General features: G+C 47.1%; 1 protein-coding gene across 4 annotated transcripts in view; it reads right to left on the bottom strand.

Moving 5' to 3' along the window:
- Positions 1-24,567, bottom strand: part of ADCK1 (aarF domain containing kinase 1) — a 116,498-nt gene that overhangs the window by 72,117 nt on the left and 19,814 nt on the right. For all 4 annotated transcript variants that reach the window (XM_036314299.1, XM_036314317.1, XM_036314308.1 and 1 more), the window contains one exon: positions 2,918-3,121. In XM_036314299.1, the coding sequence (XP_036170192.1) occupies positions 2,918-3,121 (204 nt within the window). The remainder of the gene's footprint in view (positions 1-2,917; positions 3,122-24,567) is intronic.

The raw sequence follows: 24,567 nt of genomic DNA, 5'->3' as shown, positions 1-24,567 counted from the left end.
TTCCCCGCCCTCCACCCCCACACCCACCTACCCTGCTCCCCGCACAGCCCCTTTCCCCTCCCTCCACCCACAGACTGAGAAAGTGTGTCATAGGGAACAAATGCCATCTTCCCGGGTGGGAGGAGGAGGAGGAATGGGAGGGAAGGCTTTGATTGTGTGCCTGTGGGGGCCAGGGTAAGAAACCAGAGGTTTCTGAGCTTCCCAGCTGTGAGGGACGCCCCCACAGAACCGTGACCTTGTCATCAGCTGCCCTCTCTCAGAGGGCTCAAGACAACCCATGGGGCAGAGCCACAGGCCACCACACTCAGGACTACTTGGCCAGGTGGCCTGGAGAAGAGGCCCTGAAGATGCAGGTGAAATCTTCCAACCCCAAACATCCTTTGGCCGGCTGGGTGGGTCCACCATGACTGCTGGCACCCCAAACTTCTCATCTCGCTTCATCATGGCTTAGAGAGAGCCACTGACCTGCTCTAGCCTCCCTCCTGTCCCTCGTTCGTCCACTGGTTTATTAAACTAACGCTAGCACCTACTATACATCAGATACTGTTCTGGGGCTGTAGGTACAGGGTAAAAGGACCATCAGGGTCTTTATCCACAGACAAGTCGACCTCCAAGGGTTAATCTGCTAGCTCTCCTCCCTCGCAGCCACCCGCACTGAGCTGCCACATGCCAGCAATGATGCTCTTCACACTGTTATTACAGTGATTTATTTAGTTTTAATTTGGGGGTGAATCTCGTGCTATAGGAAGCAGGAAGCCAAGAGTCTTGGCAAGAAGCAAAGCCATGCATGAGCCTCCACGGTGCCAATCCTGTCCCCTCTGCCAGGGGTCCCTCCATCCTAACCCTGCTCCTCCCAGCCTGCAGTGTGCTCCTGGCCCCAGCCCTAAATTGGGGTTCACCTTCGCTCAATCTCCCCCATGTTCCTCAGTGGGAAAGAAATCCAAAAGGTTTCTATGCTCCCCCTCCTGTGTGATCTAGGCCCCCTCTAGGCCAGTGGGACCTCTTTGGCTGGATGCTGGGCATCCGATACCAGTTCTACATTCAGGGACAAATAGCCAGGCCAGCTCCATGCAGACCAAAGAAATGGAACAGTTGGTCTTTATGAAGCCTCTGCCCCGACTCTCCATCCTGAGTAACCTGAGGAAGCTGTCCCTCGTTCGTCCAATGGTTCATTCAACAAACACTGGCACCCACTATACACCAGATACTGTTCTGTAGATACAGAGTAAAAGGACCATAAGAATCTTCTTCCCAAAGACTTTAGTGCCTGCAGTGGAACCTCCTAGATATAACCAAGCCACTAGGTGCACGAGTAGAGGAAGCAAAGTTGTGCAGAGATCACAGACAATTTCACAGGAGAGCTGGGCTTTGGTCAGGATACTCAGCACTGTGCCTGGCATTTGGCAGATGGGTGCATAGATGGATGAATGGTCTAGAAACACAAGGACTCCCTTGACAGGGAGAGGATGGGGTAAGACATTGCAGGCAGACAGAAGACCATGCATAGGCACTGAGGGCTAAGGGTACACGGTGGGTCTGAGGAGTAACTAGCATTTGTCGAGCACTTGCTCCAGGTCAGGGATGGCACAAACGCACTTTATAGTCATTATCACGTCTAATCCTCACAACAACCCTATGAGGAGAACACACTCTCCCATCTTGCAGATGAGGAAAGTGAAGAGCCACATAAATAATTTGTGCATGGTCCACACTCCTGGCTCTAGAGCCCAAACTCTAAAGCCACTGTGTCTGACCCAGACTTAGTCATGAAATGGATGGGCAAGTTGAAAGTGGATGGGGTGGATCTGGCAAATGGGAGGCATCAAAGGCTATAAACTCATCTCAGGAAAGGTATTAGCTGCTCAGGGCTTGATTTTTAAGATTATTTTGCTCAGAAAAAAATTCTAGAAGACCCAAAGGATTCTCTATCAAAGAGGAGAATTGCAAACAGAGTAATAGGTGAGGGCGGAGAGGAAGTTTTTTTAGTAGAGATAGCTGAGGTACCCTCAGATTACAGCACACAATTTGTAGGGCTGGGCCTGACCCCCAGCTCAGCAACCTGCAGACAGCTACTCAAGCCCCTCCCTGTCCCCAGAAGCAAGACAACCAGAACAGGCCAGCGAGGGCCCATGTCACTGTGCCCAGTTCAGGGTCCACACATCCTGCAGATCACTAGCATAAGTCCAAAGGAATGTGATCTGGGCTGTGGACAGAGGGACCCTTTGCCCCTTTCTCTGTTGCTCTAAGTGTCAGAATAAAGATCAGAAAAGTGAGGTTTGAGGAGGCAGGTTTTAGGCCTTAGGAGGAAGAACTTTTATAATTAGAGATGACTAACAAAAGAAGAGACCACTGAGGGCAGCAGATGGGAGAATGAGCTTCCCATCACTAGAGGTAATCAAGCAGAGGCTGATGGCTGCCTGCCACAGATGTTCCGGGAAAGCCAATGCACCGAATGATTTGGACAGCCCGCTGACAGGATTAGAGAGCAGTATGCTGGAATCACATATTAAAGTGCCCTTGGACATTTTACCTTAGCACCTAAGCTTCCATCCCTCTTCTGCAAAATGAGGTTAATGGCAGTACCTGCCATTGGGTGAGAATTAAGTGAGATAGTACATGGAATGAACACAACACAGGTGTCGGCACATGAGAAACCCTCAATACTTGATAGATATTACTAGGTTGAACCATTCATATTAGGTTGCAGTAGAATATCACTCCTTTCATATGGTCCAACTAATATTTTTTACTGAGAAACACTGGTTCCTTCTAACCTCTTTGATCTGAGCACTGAAAGCTGTGTGAAGTATGGTTCTGCACTAGTAGTGGGTCCTCAGCACCTGGCAGTGAGAATCTGCCAGGGCCTTTTCAAAAGCATACCGTCCCAGGGCCCAGCCCTCCTGGCAGAAGCAGGTACCTCCTTGCCCAGGTCCTCGCGGATGACCTGGCTGACCTCTTGCATGCTGCTCTTCGGGGCTTGGCTGTGCAGCACCTTCAGTGTGCTGGTGTACTCCTGAGGCAGCAGGTAGTCCAAGGCTGCCAGGTGCTGGCCCACCTTGATGAAGGTGCCCCGGTTGGCACAGCAGAGCTCACAGAGACGCCGGGCAGAACGGAGGTGCACCTGCAGGGAGGCAAGCCAAGACCAGAGAGGTGTGAGTGCACCCTGTCCAGTGGGCATCGACCCTCTGCCCCTCTGCTTGGAAAACCTGATTTACCCTCAGAACACACACACACACACACACACACACACACACACACACCTTCATTCACCTCTTCTCTCAGTGTTCTCCTTCAATCATGGTACCCAGAGCAGTCAATTGCAACCTCATACCAAGGCTGGCCTTCTCATATGGCTGGATGCTTCCAATCTCCTTTCCATCAAACTTACCTGGTCTGGACCCCACTCCCTCAGAAATGGGTGTTCATTCAAGGCTTCTAACCAAATCTCATCTACTAATGATTCATTCAAGGGTACATCAAGTTAATGCATTTGCCACCCAACCCTCAGACATGTTAATAATACTATCTGTATGGAGACCTATGATTTCTAAAACATGGTCATATACATTATTTCTCTTCATTCCTATAGCAGCTCAGGGAGGCAGGTATTGGTATCTTTAAAGATAAAAAAACTCAGATGGTTTGCTTATCAAGAAGTAGCTAATAATTTTTTTTTAAGTCTAGAAAACACTCCAAACCTAGAGCTCTTTCAACTCAGCAAACTTTTGCAGTGATCTCGTATTAACTGGAGCAAAAAGTTTCCTGGCACATGGAGCAGGCCACCGGGCAGGCTGTCTAGGACAAGACAGCCTTAACTTGCGGCCTGATGCCCACCTGTCCTTCCAGAGCTGGGAGGCGGGTATCAGCCCCCAGGGTGTGCATCCCCAGTCATCACCAAGCTCAGCTGAGGGTCTGGAAGCTCTGAGGGCCCTGCCTTCCTGGAGCTACAGCTTCTGAGGTAGGGTGGGCCCATGAGCACACAGAGAAGGCAAGGGAGTCCAATGCCCTGTGGGAACCCTGTACCTCTTCTGCCCATGAAGTCAACGAAGAGAGGGTGACCATCTATGATGGACTCACCCTCTCTTAAGTACTATGAAAGATGCTGACATAATTAAGTACATATTGGAGGCAATGAACCACATGAAGAGTTAAATAACAGTGGGCAACAAACATGGAAGAAATGTTGAAAAATCCCATATAATTAGTTGCCAAGTGAACCACACAGAAAACTATTACTTTAGAAATTAAGAAGAGAATAGTATAGCCCTGAACATCCTCATCCCAGCAGCCAGGAAGCCTATCTGCCCCCTCCCACTACAGCAGAGCAGATGCCACAGACTCCAGGCAGAGGCAGGATGTCCTTAAGCCCTGAGGGACCCCCACTGCTGGTTCTGCTGGACACCTCTGCCTCCCAGCCCAAGGTACCCCCAGGGAACCCTGTGCACATGACTCCATTCCCCTGGGCAGAATCCTCCAGCCTTGATGTGGATACTAATCCAAGCTGGGCCATGGAGGAGCTTCTTTCCCAGATAGGAGATTATAGGGAAAAGAGAATTAAGGATTGACAGCACACTCTACATGAATTAAAGGATTGTGAGGGATGGGATAGATTCTCTCTCTTTTATATATATATATATATACACACTAGGGGCCTGGTGCACGAAATTCGTGCACTGGGTGTGGGGGGGGGGGGGGGGGAGTGTCCCTCAGCCCAGCCTGCCCCCTCTCACATACTGGGAGCCCTCAGGCGTTGACCCCCATCACCCTCCAATCGCAGGATCGGCCCCTTGCCCAGGCCTGACGCCTCTTGACAGAGGTGTCAGGCCTGGGCAGGGGACCCTCATTTCCCCCAATCACTGGTTCTGCCCCCAGCCCAAGCCTGATGCCTCTGGCCCAGGCGTCAGGCCTGGGCAGGGGACCCCCAGACCCCTCCGATTGCTGACTCTGCCCCTTGCCCAGGCCTGATGCCTCAGTCAGAGGCGTAGACCCCCATCACCCTCCGATCGCCTGATCGGCCCCTTGCCCAGGCCTGACGCCTCCGTCAGAGGTGTCAGGCTTGGACAGGGGACCCCCATCTCCCCCAGATCACTGGCTCTGACCCCCGCCCAGGCCTGAGGCCTCTGGCCCAGGAATCATGCCTGGGCAGGGGACCCCCATCTCCCTCTGATCGCTTGCTCCACCCCCCGCCCAAGCCTGACGCCTCTGACCCAGGCTTCAGGCCTGGGCAAGGGGACCATCATATCCCTCCAATCCCCGGCTCTGCCCCCCACCCAGGCCTGATGCCTCGGCCAGAGGAGTTGACCTTCATCACCCTCCGATCACCAATCACCGGATCGGCCCCTTGACCAGGCCTGAGGCCTCCGGCAGAGGTGTCAGGCCTGGGCAGGGGATCCCCAGCTCCCCGCGGTTGCAGGCTCCGCCCCTGCCCAGGCCTAACGCCTCTGGCCGAGGCATTAGGCCTGGGCAGGGGACTCCCAGCTCCCCGCCTTCTCCCGCTCTGCCCCTGCCCAGGCCTAACGCCTCTGGCCAAGGCATTAGGCCTGGGCAGGGGACCCCCAGCTCCCCGCGGTTGCAGGCTCCGACCCTGCCCAGGCCTAACGCCTCTGGCCTAGGCGTCCGGCCCGGGCAGTGGGGACCCGCAGTGGCAGCGGCCCCGCGATGGTGGGCTCCGCTTTAGGCCCAGGCAAGGGACCCCTAGCTCCTGAGACTTCCAGCTTCGACCGTGCCTAGCTCCCATCGCTGGCTCCACCCCTACTTCCTGCTATCACTGGCCAGGGCGGCAAAGGCGCCTGATTCTCCGATCATGGCTGGGGGGCAGGGCAAAGGTGGCCCCAGGGCCGCCTTTGCCCTGCCCCCCACCTCTTAGCTCCCCCCTGGGTTTCCGATCACTGTCAGTGGCAGGGGGCTTCTTCCTGCTTTCCCTTTCGCCTCCCTGCATTGTGCCTACATATGCAAATTAGCCACCATCTTAGTTGGCAGTTAATTTGCATATAGCCCTGATTAGCCAATGAAAAGGGTAGCGCCGTACGCCAATTACCATTTTTCTCTTTTATTAGTGTAGATTATTGACTTCTTAGACACAGAGGAAGAGAGAGGAGAGAGAAAGAAAGATGGATGTGAGAGTAAAACATCGATAGACTGCCTCCTGCACACCCACACCTGGGGATCGAGCTGGCAAACCGGGCATGTTCCCTGACCAGAAATCAAAACGGCAACCTTTTAGTGCATGGGACAATGCCCAACCAACTGAGCCACACTGGCCAGGGCTCTTTTTTAAGAATTTGAGCATCTGCCCTGACCGGGCTGCGGTTGATCCCCAGTAGTAGGGCATACAGGAGGCAACCAATGGATGATTCCCTCATCATTGATGTTTCAATCTCCCTCTCCTTCTCCCTTTCTCACTCTGGAATCAATAAAAACATATTAAAAGAATTTGGAACATAAGGTCAGTAGTGCGATGGCTGGCCAAGGCCACACTCAAACCCTTGTTCTAAGGAAGCAACAAAGAAGGTTAATACAGTCAAACATGGAACTGGGCACATCCTCACAATACAAGGGTCCAGGCTGTTATAAACAAACCAGAGGCCTGCGGGATTGGGCTGAAACCAGCTCTCCAACATCCCCCAAGGGGTCCCGGATTGTGAGAGGGCACAGGCCAGGTGAGGGACCCCACCAGTGCACAACTGGGGCCAGGAAGGGATGCAGGAGGTTGGCCAGCTGGGGAGGGACCACGGGAGGACTCCAAGGCGTGTCCAGCCCATCTCGCTCAGTCCCAATAGGTCAGACCCCAGCAGCAAGCTAACTTACCAGTTGGAGCGTCTGCCCCCTGGTGGTCAGTACACGTCATAGTGACTGGTCAACTGGTTGACTGTCTGCCCCCTGGTAGTCAGTGCATGGTCAACTGCCTGCCCCCGGGGGTCAGTGCACATCATAGTGAGCGGTTGAGCGGCCTTAGCACATCATTAGCATATTATGCTTTGATTGGTTGAACAGCTGACTGGTTGACCGGACACTTCGCATATTAGGCTTTTATTATATAGGATGACTTTTTGCAGCTCAAGTAATTGTCCCCCAATTCCAACCCAGCGGAGGAGAGGTCACATTATTCAACAGCAGAATATGAGGTGGCCAGAAAGGCATCCACAACCCATTAATTCTAAAGGAAGGTGTGACCAGAGCCCAGGTCCAGCCAGATGCTCCGGTGAGGCTGCCCTGGCACCCAGCAGCCATCCCCCACCCTAAGGAGGCCCACTCAGCCCCCACTCAAAGCTGTTCCAGGGTCAATACCAAATGGAACAGAGGATTGGAAAATAGGGTAAGGATACACACCCTTGTTGCCTCCCCTTGCAGTAAAGACATCAACCATTGTGCACTCACTGGGACGTACAGCAGGCTGAGTGCTGTGCCCTCTACCACAGGGGAGACCTGACAGACATGTGGCAGTGGGATCTACCGTGGGAGCTCACGGATGGAAGGCCCAAAAAGGCTGGAATCTGAGGAAAGGCTTGGCTACCGGCAGGAGAAGCAGGGTATGTGCCATGAACAGATGCCTCTCAGCTCCAAGCCCACCCTCTTTGCCTTGAACTGTGACATTGGAGCAGGACCCTGTGTCATTTCTCCTGTCAGATGATGGCTTTTGGGCTTTGTCAACAGGGCTCTGGAGGGACAGTGGAGGCCACAACAGAGCAAGGATTCTCCCTTGCTGGTCCCAATGCACTGCCTTCAGCACAACAGCCAGCAGGCCAGTGGCTTGGGAGTGCCCACTTCAGTGGCCCTCACAGACCAGCCATCCCCAATAAATTTCTCCTCCACCTCGTGGGCCCCTCCCATGGAGCAGCTCAGACCCACACCCTCCAGCGAGTGTTCTGACTACCCAGTAGGCCTCTCCTGCACATCAGCTCCAGCCAATTTCTCCACCACCAGGCAGGCTACCCCCATGGGCCACACTTTCCACCACATCTCCTCACCACCCAGGCAGCTCAGCTTTGCAGGTGGGAAGCCCTGGCTGAGTCTTCAGTTTTGTCCTGGTTCACTACCCCTCGGCCCTAGAGGGAGCAGCTGCTCTGTGCGTTTGCTACTTCTGTACCCTTAGAATCTTCTTTTACTCCTTTTAGGAGTAAATTACCTTTTACTAGTTAATGATCCTTTTTATTAAATTTTCCCCATTCAAATTATTGGCATGACTAGACTCTGGCTTATATAAAAGGTTAGCCCCTGAAACTGAATTTGAATAGATTAGGGTAAAAAAGGAGGGCATTTCAGAATGAGAGAACATCCACCAAGTGCGTCTGTGTGTGTGTGTATTCATGTGTATGGTGTGTGCGTTTGTGTGCATGTGTGTGGGTTTGTAAGGATGTGAGTGCATGCATGCGTATGTGTGTGCGTTGTGCATGCATGTATGTGTGTTTGTGTACGTGTGCGCGTGTGTATTAAATACTTCTACCATTTTCTTTTGACGATGCACAACTGCATTTGTCTGCCTTTGGCAGCCCTCAGAAAACATCAGTGTCACCCTGCCAAGCCTTCCCACCAGGGAACAGAGCCAGCGTTCTGCTGCCCCTCATCTATGGCATAAGACAGTCTCAGGTAGGGTGTCTCTTGGCACAAAGTGATGGTCACCTTCAGGACCGTGTCTAGGTAATGCTCTGCGTGGGCCACCTCTGGTGACATGCCGGGGTCCAACCCCAGCAGGTCCAGGGGTCCCCAAAGGTGTGGATGGAGTCGGCGAAGAAGGAGGGACATGGAGACAGCGTTCAGTTGATCAGCAGCCTAGCCAGGATCTCCAGCCAGGATCTCCAGCCAAGTTCTGGTCTGGATCTCCAGCGAAGTTCTGCTTAGGATCTCCTGCCAGGGTCTGTGTCCATGTTCTCTTGCTAGGTTCTCCAGCCAGGTTCTGTCCAGGTTATCCAGCCAGGTTCTATAGTCAGGTTCTCTTGCCAATTTCTGTAGTCAGGTTCAGTCCAGGATCTTTTGCCATGTTCTCTCGCTAGGTTCTGTCTCTAGGTTCTGAGGCCAGTTTCTGTCCAGGAACTTTTGCCATGTTCTCTCCAGCGAAGTTCTTCTGTCTCTAGAGAACGTTCTGTGTAGGTTCTGTGCCTAGGTTCCGTCTCTCTTGGTTCCGTATTCTAAGTTCTGTGTTCTAAGCTCTGTATTCTAAGTTCTGAGTTCTAAGTTCTGTGTTCTAAGTTCTGTGTTCTAAGTTCTGGGTTCTTACATCTGTATTTATACCAGTTGATTCAATCCTATCAATCTCTATTACAAAGGTTAGGGCGTTTCTTATCTCCATTCCAGGGAGTAAAGATTATGTAGCTTAAGTGTGATTGTTTGTAGTTAAAGTGATTAATTACCCGCCTGGCACTTAGTTAAGAGGTTTTCTTCCCTCCCTAACTTCAGGGGAAAATCCCTACCTGGGGAAACAACCTTTCTCAGAGAGGTGACCTTGGTTAAAACACATAGTGCCAAGAAGGTGAGCAAACATATTAAGAACAGTATGCCATATATGCCAGGTCCTTTGAAACAGCAAGGATGGACCGGCTCCCGGCAGTGACACAAGCCCAGCTTCCTGACAAGCCCAGTCTACTGACTCACCAGATACTTGGCACATCCGCCATTAGGTTAAATCATGTGTGTCCCCTGTTCACTCTGTGTACCTCAGGGCAAGTCATGTGTCATAGTGTAGGTTGATGGTGACTATAGGTCTTACACTCACAAAGCCATCATCCATGGAAATGAGTCAGCATCTACTTGCTGCTCATATTTCAACTAAAGAGGTTCCAAAATCACCTTCAGCCAGCTTCTAAATAAACACACACAGTTACATGAGAGTGAGGGACACTGCCACTCACCAAAAAATTAAAATCTCTTTTAAGGCCAAAAGACTATTCTGAGTACCCGAGCAGGCCCTCTGCTCTCCAGGGTCCTTTCCAGCTCCGGCTCCTGCAGCTTCACTGTCCTTTGGGATCAGAAGGCAGGTAACTCTCGGAATTTTAAGAAACTACTGATTCAGTGCAACCCCTTCCCCTTTTCAGCATCATTTAATTTGGTACTTTAAAGGGCTAAGCCTGCTGGGAGCAGGAAACATACAGGCATTCTCTCCTACCCAGGACCGGTCCCTGACCATGCAAGTGTGCTCAGTGAGAAGCACAGCTTCCAGGATCTCCCAATCTCTGCATCCCCTTGAATCTGGGCCTTCATACTACGCATCTCTCTGAGCACTTACACAGGCATACATACCAAGAGGGACATGCAGGTAAATGAAAGTCAGTTTATAACAGTTCCATTCAACAGAACTTTCTGCAGTGATGCAGGTGTTTGGTACCTGCACTGTCCAATATGCAGCCACTACCTACATGGCCACAGTGGCCACTGAGCACTTAAAATGTGGCTAGTACGACTGAGGAACTGAATTTTTCATTTTATTCAAATTTAAATCATTTACATTAAAATTGACACATGTGGCTAGTGGCTACCATATTGGACAGCTCAGGTTTATAAATTAATAACAACTATCATAAATAAATAGTCATTTTTTAAATTATTATTCATTTAAATTTTAAAAAAGTTACCCATTTCTCCCACCTTGCAACCTCCACATTGTTCTCTGTATCTGTAAGCTTGGTTTTGTTTTGTTTTGATTTGATTTGATTCTACACATAAAAGAGATCATACCGTATTTGTCTCTCTGTGTCTGACTTATTTCACTTAGCATAATGCCCTCACCATCCATGTTAGTGCAAATGGCAAAAGTCCATTCTTTTTTATGGCTGAGTAATATTCCACTGTGTTTATGTACCACATTTTCTTTAACCATTTATCCATTCATGGACACTTAGGTTGTTTCCATATCCTGGCTATTATAAATAATTCTGCAATGAACATGGGGATATTCATACATCTTTTCAAATTAGAGTTTTAATTTTCTTCAGATAAATACCAAGAAATAAAATTGCTGGGTCATAGGTAGTTCTATTTTAAATTTTTTTAGGAACTCCATACTGTTTTCCATAGTAGTTGCACCAATTTACCTTTATACCAACAGTGAACAAGATGTCTCTTTTCTCCACATCCTCACCAACACTTGGATAATCATTTATTTAGTGCCCCATTCTAAGTACTATTTATGGCTTACAGTAAACATTCAAGTGTAGGTTGCAGTGGTTGTTATCATTTTTAAATCTGTACAATATCTCTGTAAAATGACCTTAATATGTATCTTTAAGGATGAAGAAATAACCCCAGAGAGGTTCAGTGGTATTCCCAAGGGCCCAGAGCCAGTATTTGGTGAATTATTGGTGTGCTCACCCAGGCGCCAGGAAGAGGCATCAGCTGAATTTCTCTGTGTGCAAGCATTGTGGGGAAGCAAGGAAGTATAACCAGGGCCCTCACGGTCCAAGGGCTTACCATGTAGACCGAGAGGTGCACATGCACCCATGGAACTAGAATCACCAATGGCAGGCAGGAAAGGTACTGCTGAGCTCTCCCAGGCCTGCCAGGTGCTGGGGAGGGCACCAGGGTGGCCATGGAACTTGAGTCAAGTCCAGCCGGTATAAAAGTCCAATGCAAGCTGGCGTTGGTCTTGAATACAATAAGAGGGGATCATAAAACATAATGACTAATAGCTCTGGCTATGGAATCAAAAAGACCTGGGTTCAAATCCTGATTTCCTACTGACTTGCCATATAACCAGGGCCAAGTTGCTAAACCTTGGAGCCTCAGTTTCCTTATCAGTAAAAGGAAGAGAAAAGTGATAACTGTGTTGACCAAATGAAGCAATGCATAACAAAGCTTAGCACAGGCCCCAGCATATGTATAATCGGTGCTCAATGAATGAATAGAGACAGAGGTATGAGGGAATCAATCTTTCTTGAAAGCTGAAATTTAAAAAAAAAAAAAAAAAAAAGAACTTGAGGCCCATCTACTCCCTGTACTTCGTTCAGTCGAACAAGTCTGGACCACAACCTAATAGACAGAAATAATAATTTCAAGCTGTGTCATTTAAATTGCAAAGCATCCCTGCATAAGAAGAGCTATAGAGGCCTATTCTAAATACACCAATTTCAGGTTCTCTTCCCCAAAGATCTCCCTACTTCTGCTACTACCCCAATACTGATCACCCATTTCCCCCTTAGACCTGAGTCCTGCCCTTACCCAGCACCTGGCTTCCCTGACTGGTTTGGGTGTGTCACTGCAGCGTACCCTCATGGCAAGCCCCTACTCCCCCATCCATCCCTGCCCAAAAAATAGCAGAAACAGCTGGCATGGTATCCCTGCCCCTCCTCCAACTTCATTTTTACTCCCAGCTCAATAACTTGCCTTATGATTATCTCATTACCAATAACCTTGCTGTAATGAGTTTTAATCTGCGTTACATTAATTAAAAACACTCTCATTAGTCAACTTGGTTTGGGGTTTGGGAGGGGGCAGTGAATAGCTAATAAGATCAACTTACTGTTGATTAGTTATTGATTGAGAGGGATGGAGCAAAGGCCTAAGGAGGGCAATTCTTGACTTGTGTCTAAATCCCAAGAGCAAGGGTCTCGGCCCCCAACCTTGGCAGAAAGTTACCAAAGTCAGACGGAATCAACGGGGCTCCCCATCAGAATGGGGCAATATCCCCAATGGGATTTAGGGGTGAGTATGAACAGAGAGGAAAGAGACAGTCAGACACACATATATACATACCCCACACACACAGGAAGAGTGAGTGAAGGAGAAGGTGACAGATCCCAAAACAGAGAAGGACCTTTGATTAATTCTTCTAGTCAAAAACTCAAGGCCCGAAGGAAATACACTGAAATATTAACAGTGGCATCTCTGGGCTGTGAGATTACATGAGTATTTTTCCTTCTTCATAGGTTTTTCAGTATTTTCCAAATTTCTTTAATGTATATTATATCAATAATGGGGGAGACATTTTTTTTTTTAATCATCCCTTCTTCAACATCTTCTGGAAACAGAAAAGTCCAGCTGATTTTTTTTTTCAGCTTTAAATGTACAAAATTCTGCCACGCAGACTTTGGTGCAGAGGGAGGACTCCAGCACCTCCTCCCTAATTTTATAGGACACTATGATCCACATGTGTGTTTTCATCATGAACATGAAATTGTAACTCCCCCCTCATCCCAAGAAATCAGTCCAGGACTGCCTGGAAGGTCTCTTTTCTGATGTCACCCTTTGCTTTAAATTGTCATTTAGGCAACAAAGTAAAATTCATCATGTCTTACGGGGAGGGGAGGAATATGTTGCAGTTTCTAAATGTTTTGAAGGAGACCGAGGACAAATTTAATCCCACTCCATGGAGCGTCCTCTGTCTCTCTTCTTAGCTATATCCATAGGGTTCCTGGGAAGGTTAAGTGAGGTACTCCTGGCAGCCGGAGCCGGCATTGCTGTGCTGTTGTAAGGGTACCGAGGACTTGTTTTAATGAGATACGGCAAGACAGACACAGAAACAGACACAGAAACGGCTCTCACAAAGGAAGAAGCTTCACTCACAGTTCCCAGCAGCAGGAGGCTTGGCAGGCCATGCAGGGCCACAGGAGGAAGCACTAGGGTTGGCCGAGAGTACGGGGAAGGAGGAGAAAATGTGGGCAAGAGCTTTCATTGTAGATTCCTTGGAAAAGAATCGGTGAGGGAGAGTAAGCAAGCTTAGGATTGACTAGATTGAATAACTGCTGTAGGCTTGGGAGCACAGGGCATGTCCCTAATTGTTTGGTACCTGGCCCTGGTGTAGGTGGGGCAGGTGGACAGTGTCCCAGAGAATAACTACTCAATAAAGGAGATGGTTGGTGTCATGGGCTCTGAACTGGTTGGTGTGCCTATGAAAGGCATGCTTTCCTGTGAGGAGCTTGCTCTCTCCATGAATTAGTTCCTCCAGTGTCAATAAAACCCCGATGTCAAAGGACCAAAAAAATACAGGGGGGAAACAACATGATAAATACAATATTCTAGGTTTACTCCCTCAGGGATCTCATTCAGGATAACGGTTGGAAATACCATCTACCCACTAACATCACACATGGGTAACTATACAAGAGTTTTTTTTTTAATATTCTGTCTCTTCAAAGGTAATCACTTAAACAAAAATAAAACAATGTAATGTAGAGTTTATAATACATGTAAAAGCAAAATGTATTGCATCATAAAGGCTGGGAAGAAAGAAAGTATACTATTGTAAGATTCTTATATTCTGTGAAGTAGTATAATATCATTTGAATGTAGACAGTGACAAGTAAAAACTGTATGCTATATACTAATATAATCACTAAAATAACAAAAAGAATTATAGCTCATAAGCCAAAACAAAGAGATGAAATGGGATCATTTTTCCTTACTGAGTAGTATTCCGTTGTATAACTATATCACAATTCATGTATTCATTTATCTGTTAAGTATAAATAAAGCTGTTATAAACATTCAGGTACATAAACATATGCTTTCATTTCTCATGAGTAAGTATTTAGGAATGTAATGATCAAACTGTTTGATAGGTATATGTTTAACTTTTTAAGAAATTAAACAATGTTGTGAAGTGGCTGTACCATTTTAAATTCCCATCAACAGAGTATGAGAGTTCCTCCACATCCTCCCAGTGCTTATAGAGTAAGTCTTTTTCGTTTTAGTCATTCTAACACATGTGTAATGTTATTTCATTATGGTTTAAATTTATGTTTCCCTATGAGTAGTGATGTTAAGCATATTTTCATGTGCTTATTTGCCATCTGTATATTTTCTTTGGTGAAATGTCCATCCAAATCTTTTGTCCATTTTTTAATGGCTTGTTTGGTTTCTTATTATTAAGTTGTAGGAATTCTTTAAATTTCCATATACGAGTACTTTATTTAATAAATGATTTGAAAATATTTTCTCCCAGTCTGCAGTTTGTCTTTCTTTTCATATATATATATAAATAAAATCTATCATTTAGAAATTTCTCCTAAGAAAATAGTCCAAGACATGAAAAAGAGAATAGTTAAGTAAATTGTGTAACAGTTACACAATGGCATATTAGGTAGCCATTTTAAATGAACACTATGTAGGAACATGTAAAAATGCTAATAACACGTTAGATGAGAAAAACAGTTCATGATATTAATAAAACATTATGGATAGCCGGAACCGGTTTGGCTCAGTGGATAGAGCGTCGGCCTGCGGACTGAAAGGTCCCAGGTTCGATTCCGGTCAAGGGCATGTACCTGGGTTGCGGGCACATCCCCAGTAGGAGATGTGCAGGAGGCAGCTGATCGATGTTTCTCTCTCATCGATGTTTCTAACTCTCTATCGCTCTCCCTTCCTCTCTGTAAAAAAATCAATAAAATATATTAAAAAAAAAAAACATTATGGATATAATAGAAAAGGGTTAGAAGAGAGTATATCGAAATCATACTGTTTAAGCTGGTAAAAGGCTAGGTAATTTTTCTTTATTTTCTTTTTTAAACATATTTTATTGATTTTTTACAGAGAGGAAGGGAGAGGGATAGAGAGTTAGAAACATTGATGAGAAACACCAATCAGCTGCCTCCTGCACATCTCCTACTGGGGATGTGCCCGCAACCCAGGTACATGCCCTTGACCGGAATCGAACCTGGGACCCTTCAGTCTGCAGGCTGACGCTCTACCCACTGAGCCAAACCGGTTAGGGCTAGGTAATTTTTCTTGACTCTAATTTTTTTATAATAAAGTTATTGCTTTAGTTATTTTTATTTTTAAAATTGAGATATAACTCACATACCATAAAACTTACCATTTTTAAGTGTACAATTCAATAGTGGTTACTATACTCACTAAGTTGTGCGACTACACCACCATCTAATTCCAGAATTTGTAGAGAGCTCCTGGGAAGGCACATGAGCATTTCTCTAATTATTGTCAGCTGAATCCAGTGGCCTTGGCAGAGCCACATCCTGGAAACACACCTTTCCAGAGGTAGGAATGCTGTCAGCTTGACCTTCAGCCCACGTGCCAGGGGGTAGGTTTCGTTATCTAAATCCAGCCAAGCACCAGGAATGAATACGACTCAGGCCCACCCAAGAATGCACATAATCTCCTTTGTCTTGACCTTTAGTAAAACTTCCTGGTTTTTGCTGTATAAAATAAACATGCTGTACTGGCTCTGGGACCCTGTCCCTCCATCAGAGGACAGTGTTCCCACCCAGTCCCAGCTTTCCCTACTGTATTTGTGTCTCTTTCATTTTCTCAATCCCCCCTAGCCCCTACTTAGGAACCGGACCACTCTCTAGCCGTGCTGGACTCGGAAAATAGAGAAATATTTACAAGAATATATAAACTGCTAATTTTAAATCAATTATAGTATTTTAGACACATTTTATATAAATATCCATCTTGAGTCTTTTAAACAAAAGATTCCTGTCTTCATCCAATTTCTATGTGTTCATTAATAGATGATAAAGGCTGTGAATGCCCATGTACGTATGTTTCCTATCATCTTACGTTTTACTAACACCCAAGTTCAGTTAATAATTTCATATTAAAATGAGAATCAAACTTAAGTTGCCAAATGACTTGTCAGCATAATACAAGTATAAATAGGTCCCTGATTTGTAATTTTCACATACTCTTCTCCATAATCACTAGTTTCTATTTGAATTGTTGGCTCACTGTATCAGCATATGATATAAGCTGCTGGGAACAAATCTTGCTCATCAGACACTGTGATAATGGTCCTCAGTAGTGAATTCACAGTCACTTACAGCGCATAAAACCTTGGACACACATTATCTCACTGATCCAGGCAAGAGCCTTGAAGTGGGTACTATCATTCTCCCCACTGCACAGATGCAGGAATTGAGGCTCCAAAAAGTTAGGGGCCTTGCCAGGGTTATTCGGCCAATAAGTAGTAGATACAGGGTTTGAGTCATTATCTTCTGTTTCCAAAACCTGTCCCTTTCTACTAAAATCTGCTGCCCCTCCAAACACACTGTTAAGCATTCCTCATGAACTCAAAGAAAAAAAATCCAGGCAGCCAGTGCTTGCTATGGGCCCACCGTGTTGCCCTCCCCCTACTCCTGCCCCAGCTGAGCCTCAGCTATATCCAACAGCTGGGCCACACGGCCGCCATGGCGCCTGGCCATATCTGGCCTCCCAGGAGCTGTTCCAATAAACCAGCTAACAGCATGGAGATTAGGAACAAATTCATGAACATACAGAGGCCTGGAAAGCACCACTTGCACAAAGATCAGAGAACCACTGGAAGTGAGGGAGGCCCAGGAGGCATAAGGCCTCCCACTGCAAACACTGGATAAGATCACAGACCATGAGGCCCAAGGAGACGGGTCAGGAAGGGACAGAGCACTGGTCACAGTGGAAAACAGAAAACAGCTTTCAGTGATAACCCCCCAAAAGTCCCCACTGCCTTCGGTATGACATTCAACTCCTACCAGTCCCCCCATGATGCAACCCAGGCACCCTCCCACCTCGTATCTTACCTCCCCACTCACTCACTATCCACCACCCCCACCCCCCCTAGTGATCAGTCACCTCCTGTGCCATCTTCTGCCCCCCAACTACTTTGCACGGGAAGATCCACAATCTTACCCCTCTCTTCCCTTCTCACCTGTCAAAACCCTCTTCAGCCAGGACCCAGGCCTCCCTCCCAGCCCTCCCCTCTTCCTAGCCCCAGATGGCCATTCTCCTCTCCTCCTGCCCTCCCCCCTCCACCCCCCACTCATCTCCCTCTCACAGGCGATGCTACTGCCTCCGCCCATCCCAGAACTAACAGCAGAGCCAGGAGTTCCACCCTGTGTAGCTCTCAATCCTCCCTTAATCTGAGCCTCCCTTGGAAATAACGGGACTCCGGCCCATGCCACAGCTCTGGGGCTATGTTCATCTGCTCTGCTCTGGCTCAGCCAATGGAAAGCAGGGAAGCAACCCCAGACATGGCCATGGTGCAACCGAACTGTGACCCAAAGTGTGAGCAAGTCAAACAATGCAAGGGATGGCCACTCATCCTGCAGGAGTCAGCTCAAAGTCCCTTTCCCCCTGGTCCACAGGAGAGGTGGGCATAAGAGGATGGGGCTGGCACCAGCTGGACATTGGTACCCAGTCTCCAAACTAGGTCAGGGGTGGGAAGTACACAATGGCTTAGGAGTTCAGCGACAGTATCAGGGAAGATGCTACAATGATGTTCCCGTCAGAGGGGAGACCAGGCAAAATGGCCCCCAAGGCCCCTTTCAGCAGCTGGTCCTTGGGGAGTCACAGCAGGCCTCCAGGGCTGCATCGCACGCTCCAAACCAAGACAAATTTCAGTGGAGCATGAAGTGTATCAACAAAAGCTGCCCCAGAAGTGCAGGCATTTACTGACCCAGCACCATCTCACACTTGGCTATTATACTGTGAGAGTCGTCGTCATGACCAAACTACAATTCCAGGAGCACTTCAAACCCAGAAGTCCCATAGCATTCCATAGGGAACGCAGAGAAGGGGGTGTTGAGTGGTAACTCTGAAGGACACTGAGAGGGATGACCATGGGAAGGTTATGTGTCCATATCCAGCAAGAATCTAGAAGGACAATGCAATAAAAATGTAACATTTTAGCCTGACCGGTGTGGCTCAGTTGGTTGAAGTGTGGTGCTATACAACAAAAGTTCACAGGTTAGATTCCAGTCAGGGCATATACCTAGGTTGTGGGTTTGATCCCCTAGGGGGCAACCAATCGATGTTTCAACCTCACATCAATCTCTCTCTCCCTCCCTCCCTCCCTCCCTCTCCACCTCCTATTCTCCCTCTTTAAAATCAATGAAAGCATGTCCTCAGTAAGGATTAAAAAAAAAACACTTTAACTAAGTTACTAACACTTATTAAGTACTTACTATGTGTTAAATGAGATAATATGTGTATTATCTCATTTAATTCCACAACCACCCAAAAAGATAGACACAATTATTATCCCCTATTTTACAGATGAAGAAGCTATGGTTCAGAAAGGTTTAATTACTTGGTAAAGGCGCCCAGCTAACTAGTGCCAAAGCTGGGACCTGAACCCAGAAACTGACTCCCAGACCACAGTGCTCTTTAACCACAGTGAAATATTTCTTAGAATACCTTGATACTTCAGGACAAAAAAGGGTTTTGAACCAGGACACAAGAGATCTGGATTGTGGGCCAATTCTGCCCCTACTTATGTAATCCTGATCAAATCATCCCAGCTCTCTGAACCTTAGCGGGCTCATTTGTGAATGAGAGATGGAGCAGAATCAGGAATAGCAAGTGGGTAACATCGTGTCTCTCCTCTGTGACCACACATCAGACATCACTAATCCACCACAACATGCAGTTACTGAGCCCAGGTGGAGACTCACTTATTCTCCACTCTGCTCTAAGACAACAACTACTTATCAGTCGGAGTTAGGAAATGAAATATGTTTGCTTTCCCAGAGTTAGATTGTTTCTAAGGCAGTGGTTCTCAACCTTCCTAATGCTGCGACCCTTTAATACAGTTCCTCATGTTGTGGTGACCCCCAACCATAAAATTATTTTCGTTGCTACTTCATAACTGTAATGTTGCTACTGTTATGAATCGTAATGTAAATATCTGATATGCAGGATGTATTTTCATTGTTACAAATTGAACATAATTAAAGCATAGTGATTAATCACAAAAACAATATGTAATTATATATGTGTTTTCTGATGGTCTTAGGCAACCCCTGTGAAAGGGTCATTTGACCCCCAAAGGGGTCGCGACCCATAGGTTGAGAACCGCTATTCTAAGGTGTCTTCTGACCCTAACAATCTACAACTGTGTTTACTGAGCTTCTAAAGACAACATTTCATTCTAGCCCCACTCCAACTGTAGTTGTCCTGACACCTCAATCTTCCTTCTGCAGAATGGGCATTATGTTACATGTGGTCCGCTCCACTTTCTTTGCTACCCACAATGAACACCACTCCAAGCCAATGCCCAATCTGAGTTACAAAAACTGGATCTACTATCAAGGTGGTCCAGCCAGGACCCTCTCTCACCTCTGCCTCAGTCAGGTAGCCCAATAAAGGAGAGATCTAAGGGTAAGGCCACCGACAGGACAGAATGAAGGGGTACAGGTTCCTGTGCATTAAGCACTGTGTCTCCAGAAAATTTCAGTTCAAATGCAAATACGCCCTAGAGGTAGTAATGCAGGAAATTGTTTTCTGTTGTTGTCACTTTGGCAGGAGTTTCTTTAACCTGCCTGTTTTTCCAGCTTCCGCAACTGAGAGTAGAATTCTATGGAATGGGATAGTTTCCAAAAATATAGGTTCTGTTTCAGAGAAGGCCGTCCAAAAAGAAAGTTGCAGGAGGGGGCATCTGGGGAGGGCAGCTGCTAATGGCTGAGAAAGCTTAATGAATAAAACATGCTACACAGCTGCCAAGAATATTTGTATTTTAATAGGGAACACGTTTTAGCCAAAGGAATTAATCTCTAATGGTGGAATTACAAGCATCAGCAATGATTTAGGGAGGTATTAAGGAAAGAAAGTTGTTCCAGCATCCCTGAAATCCCAACGAATAAGCTGATGTGAGTGTGCAAGCCCTCAGCAAACAGTGCACATGCTGCAAATGTAAAAGATTAATAATATTACTGGCAACTTGTGACTCTGCCTGCCAGTGGGCAAGCCTGCCACCACGCAGACAAACCCAGATGTCTACAGGAGCCCAGGACACGCACTCTTCAGTCTGGAAAGCATCCATTTGGGAGCCTAGTTGCCAGAAAAACTAAAGAGAACCCTTCCCTCCATGTGTCCCTTAATCATACACACTGAGAAGGTACATAATTAATTTGTTCTCAACAGTTACTTTGCCGCTGGAAGAGTGATGGCACTTCTAGAATGACAATTACAGACAGGAAAAACCAATGTCAGTCCACAAGCAGAATAACATATGCAGTCAGCCCTCTTCCCTTCCTTTCGTGTCTCTTCCCTTCCCTTCCCTTCCCTTCCCTTCCCCATCATCTCTGTTCAGGCCATGGGCCTGGGTGTGGAACAGGAGTCTCTTTCACTTCCTCACAGCCTGGAGATGTTGGGGGCTGGTGGGAAGGAACACAAAACAAAACTCAGCAAGATTCAGAGAAAGAGGCCTGATGCTAAGAGGGAATAGGTACAAAGCTCAGGTGCAATGTGAAGATCAACAGGCAGGGCATTTGGGGAGCAACTGAACATGCATAGGAATTAGATGACATTAAAAAAAAACAAAACTCCTGTTAATTTCATTATGTGACATGTGGTCAGCTCCACTTTCTTGTTCATGGTGATAATGACATGAATACTTAGGAAAACACATAAATAATGTGTGTCCAATGTAAGGCGTATATTAATACTTAGTCGTGTTAGAGATGCACATGGAAATGACAGGAGAAAAGCCATGATTTCTATCATTTAAAATTCTTCAGCATTGATTACAGCAACATCTTTTAGATCTAGGTGCCCGGTATATGGTTCTTCATATTATTCTCTCTACTTTTTAATCTGAAACTTTTCATATATTTTGTTTTGAAAACTCAAAGGCAGATCCCAGCCTGTTGTTCCTAACTCTTCATTGCTCCTGTGTTCTCAACCTGAGCCAGCCTCTCCCGTCTCATTTTGTACCACATGGCCTGTCATTCACTCTACTCCGTCACGCTGGCCTCCTTTCAGCTCTGTAACTGAGCCAAGGATTCCCATCTCAGGGATTTTAGGCTTGCAATTTCCTCTTCCCAGGGCCAGCTTCATGGGCATGTGACCAGTGAGGCCACACTGAGCCCCACACTTGTGATTTAATATGGAAGGCCAAATAATGCCAACTCCCCCCTCCAACAAAGATGGCCATGACACAGAACCTGTGAGTGTGTTCCTTACATGGCAAAAGGGAATTAAGGTTACAGGTGAAATTAAGGTTGCTAATCAGCTGACCTTGAGACAGAGAGGTTATCTCAGATTACACAGGTGGACCCAGTTAACACTACCTTCACGGTGGGGTTCAGGATCTAAAGGAGGGGCTGATGCACAAATGAAAATGCTATACAAGAAATATGAATTTAGAAGGCATGGGGGGCCAGATGGAGCCTCTTTCTTGAAGAGACACACCAACCTCTGGCCTGGTCCGCCTTTTATTTACTTGAATACACATTTGCCCTTTAACAATGCATACAGACATATCAAAGGTGATGTTTGGTAAACAGTAAAAGGATTATCAGGCTAGAGAATTGCCTTGAGCCACCACTATCTCAACATGAACAATCGTGCTTAGCCTCAGCCCTGCTAACACCCAAGGTCCTTCGGCCTTCCGTGTTCCTTGGTGCACACTCGTGACAGTATCTGCAAGCGGTGGCTTCCCGCACCCAGTGTGGTCACAATGGCCCTGTTAAGTGGAACAGGGGGCGCACAAGAAGAGAACCAGAGAGGTGGCAGAGTGAGGACTTGCCCAGACATTGCTGGCTTTAAAGATGGGGAAAAGGTGCCACCAGCCAAGGAATGCAGGTGGCCTTCAGAAGCTACAAAAGTCCGGCAGCCCCCGGAAGGAACACAGCTCTTCTGACGTGTTCAATTTAGCCCAGTGAGAATCATTTCAGACTTCTGATCTCCATAACTGAAAGAGAATAAATCTGTATTTTTTTGTTGTTATGTTTTTAAATCTGCATTGTTTTAAGTCACTAAGTTTGTGATAGTTTGTTACAGCAGCAATGGGAAACTAATAGCTGTCCTGAAATTTTTAATTTTAACTTCGAATTCGTGTTTTACAAGTGAAGCCTGATGGGACAATGGAGCACACACTAAGGGATTCAGCTCACACAAAGTCCCAATCCCTAGCGGGCTGCCCACTCCTCACCCCCAGGACCCTGGCTCCTGGGCCCCCCGCCTCCACCCCACAGTCACAGCTGCCTTCCACCCAGGGTGGTAACCAGGTTGCTCAGGTGAGGGAGGCCTACACTCTGCCATTGCCCTTCATCTCCACTGGGTGCCAGGGTGCAGACATAGTGTGGACAAAGGGGCCACATGCTAACCTGACAGGCTCATGGAAGGCCTGCATGGCAGTCTTGCAAACTCAAAGACCGAAAGTAACCACAAAGAATGGTCTGAAATTAAACTTTAACTAAAAGCAGTTATGGTGGGTAGTTATATCCTAGGCCAATATCCTCACTGACAAGTCAACCTTTACCTTAACTGAGCCTATCTGTCTTTTTGCATCTATGATAACATACCCTTTGAAATGTCTAGGTAACTTGTAACTTCCCTTTTTCTGGACCCCTTGGGGCACAACTTAATGTGCTGGGCGCCAGGGCAGATACCACAAATTCCTTCATTATCATGAAAAGTTCCTGCACCCACCTAAATATGTGTCCATCATTTTATTTTTTATCCAATCATAGGGCCTTCCCGCCCCCTTTGCTTTCTCCCACCTCTCTAGTCTATCACCAATGGCTTTCAGGTAACCCACCTACATCCCTTTCCTTTGATTGCAATATATAAATACAAATGTAACCCGCCATTCTCCGAAGCATTATCTCAATTCGTTGAGGTTCTGCTTCCCGGCTACATCGACAGTTTGGCTCAAATAAACTCACAAAAATTCTGTACAGGTTTCAATCGGGTTTTTTTACATTAACAATAGGAAGGGTCGGAGTCATACAAATTATTCAATCCCCCCCGTATCCCAGACTCACATCACCACCGCAAGTTCAACAGGCATCTTGGCAGGGACCTCTCACCCGCCCCCAATCCTGGTTCTGAGCATGTCCCAGCACAGAGGTTGCCACCTCCTGAAAGACAGGAGGACCAGAGATAACTGGGGACCACTGGGGGTGGGTAAGTCAGTATCGCCTTCCTGTGGCCCTGCATCCTAACCTGTTGTCTCTGTAGGTTAGGATGCAGGGCCACAGGAAGGCGATACTGACTTACCCACGCCCAGTGGCCCCCAGTTTGCTTTTGCAGTGGGCCCCAAAAATTATGTAGCCCACCCTGCCTCTTCGTCTAACAGTCTTCCCTCAGCTCTTTTCTTACTGGTTCTTTCATCACTTTCTAATTTCAACTGAAAAGTCCCCGTCAGAGAGCCCTTCCCCAGCCCATCTTCAGTCACTTTTTATCCCATGAGCACATTTTATCTCTTTTAGGGCACTCAGCAAGAGCTGACATTATCTTGTTTACTAACCTCCCGAATCCTCTACAAAGTACTTAGTGAGCCTGGCACGTGCCCAGTGCTGTTCCAAGTGCTGTGGATAAAGCAGCAAGCGATCAGATCGAATCCTTGGCCTCCTAGAGTGGACACTCTGAGTTCCATCAACTGATAGTTATCTCCGGTCCCCTCAAGAATAGGGCATTGCATATCCTGCACCTCGCACAGTGCCTGGCACGTGGTGTGGTGGGTGCTCACTAAATATTAACTGCACAATTTCACTACATGAATGAGTGGCTTAGGTACTTGGCGCTGTGACCGTGTATAGCACAGAGATGTCCCTCTTCCTCCTCTAGCATGTGGGGCGTGAAGCTCTGTTCCATTAGCAAGAAACTGCAGGGAAGGAGAGGCCTGGAAACAGACTGGGGAAGGGGGCGGTACCCCAGATCCTGAACCACGCTGCCTTAAATTAGCCTCACATATGTCCCGCC

This window comes from Myotis myotis, unplaced genomic scaffold (genome assembly GCF_014108235.1).
Source record: "Myotis myotis isolate mMyoMyo1 unplaced genomic scaffold, mMyoMyo1.p scaffold_m19_p_1, whole genome shotgun sequence".
Taxonomy (NCBI): Eukaryota; Metazoa; Chordata; class Mammalia; order Chiroptera; family Vespertilionidae; genus Myotis; species Myotis myotis.
Note: the sequence above shows the minus strand (reverse complement) of the source record. Positions and strands in the feature narration are given on the sequence as shown.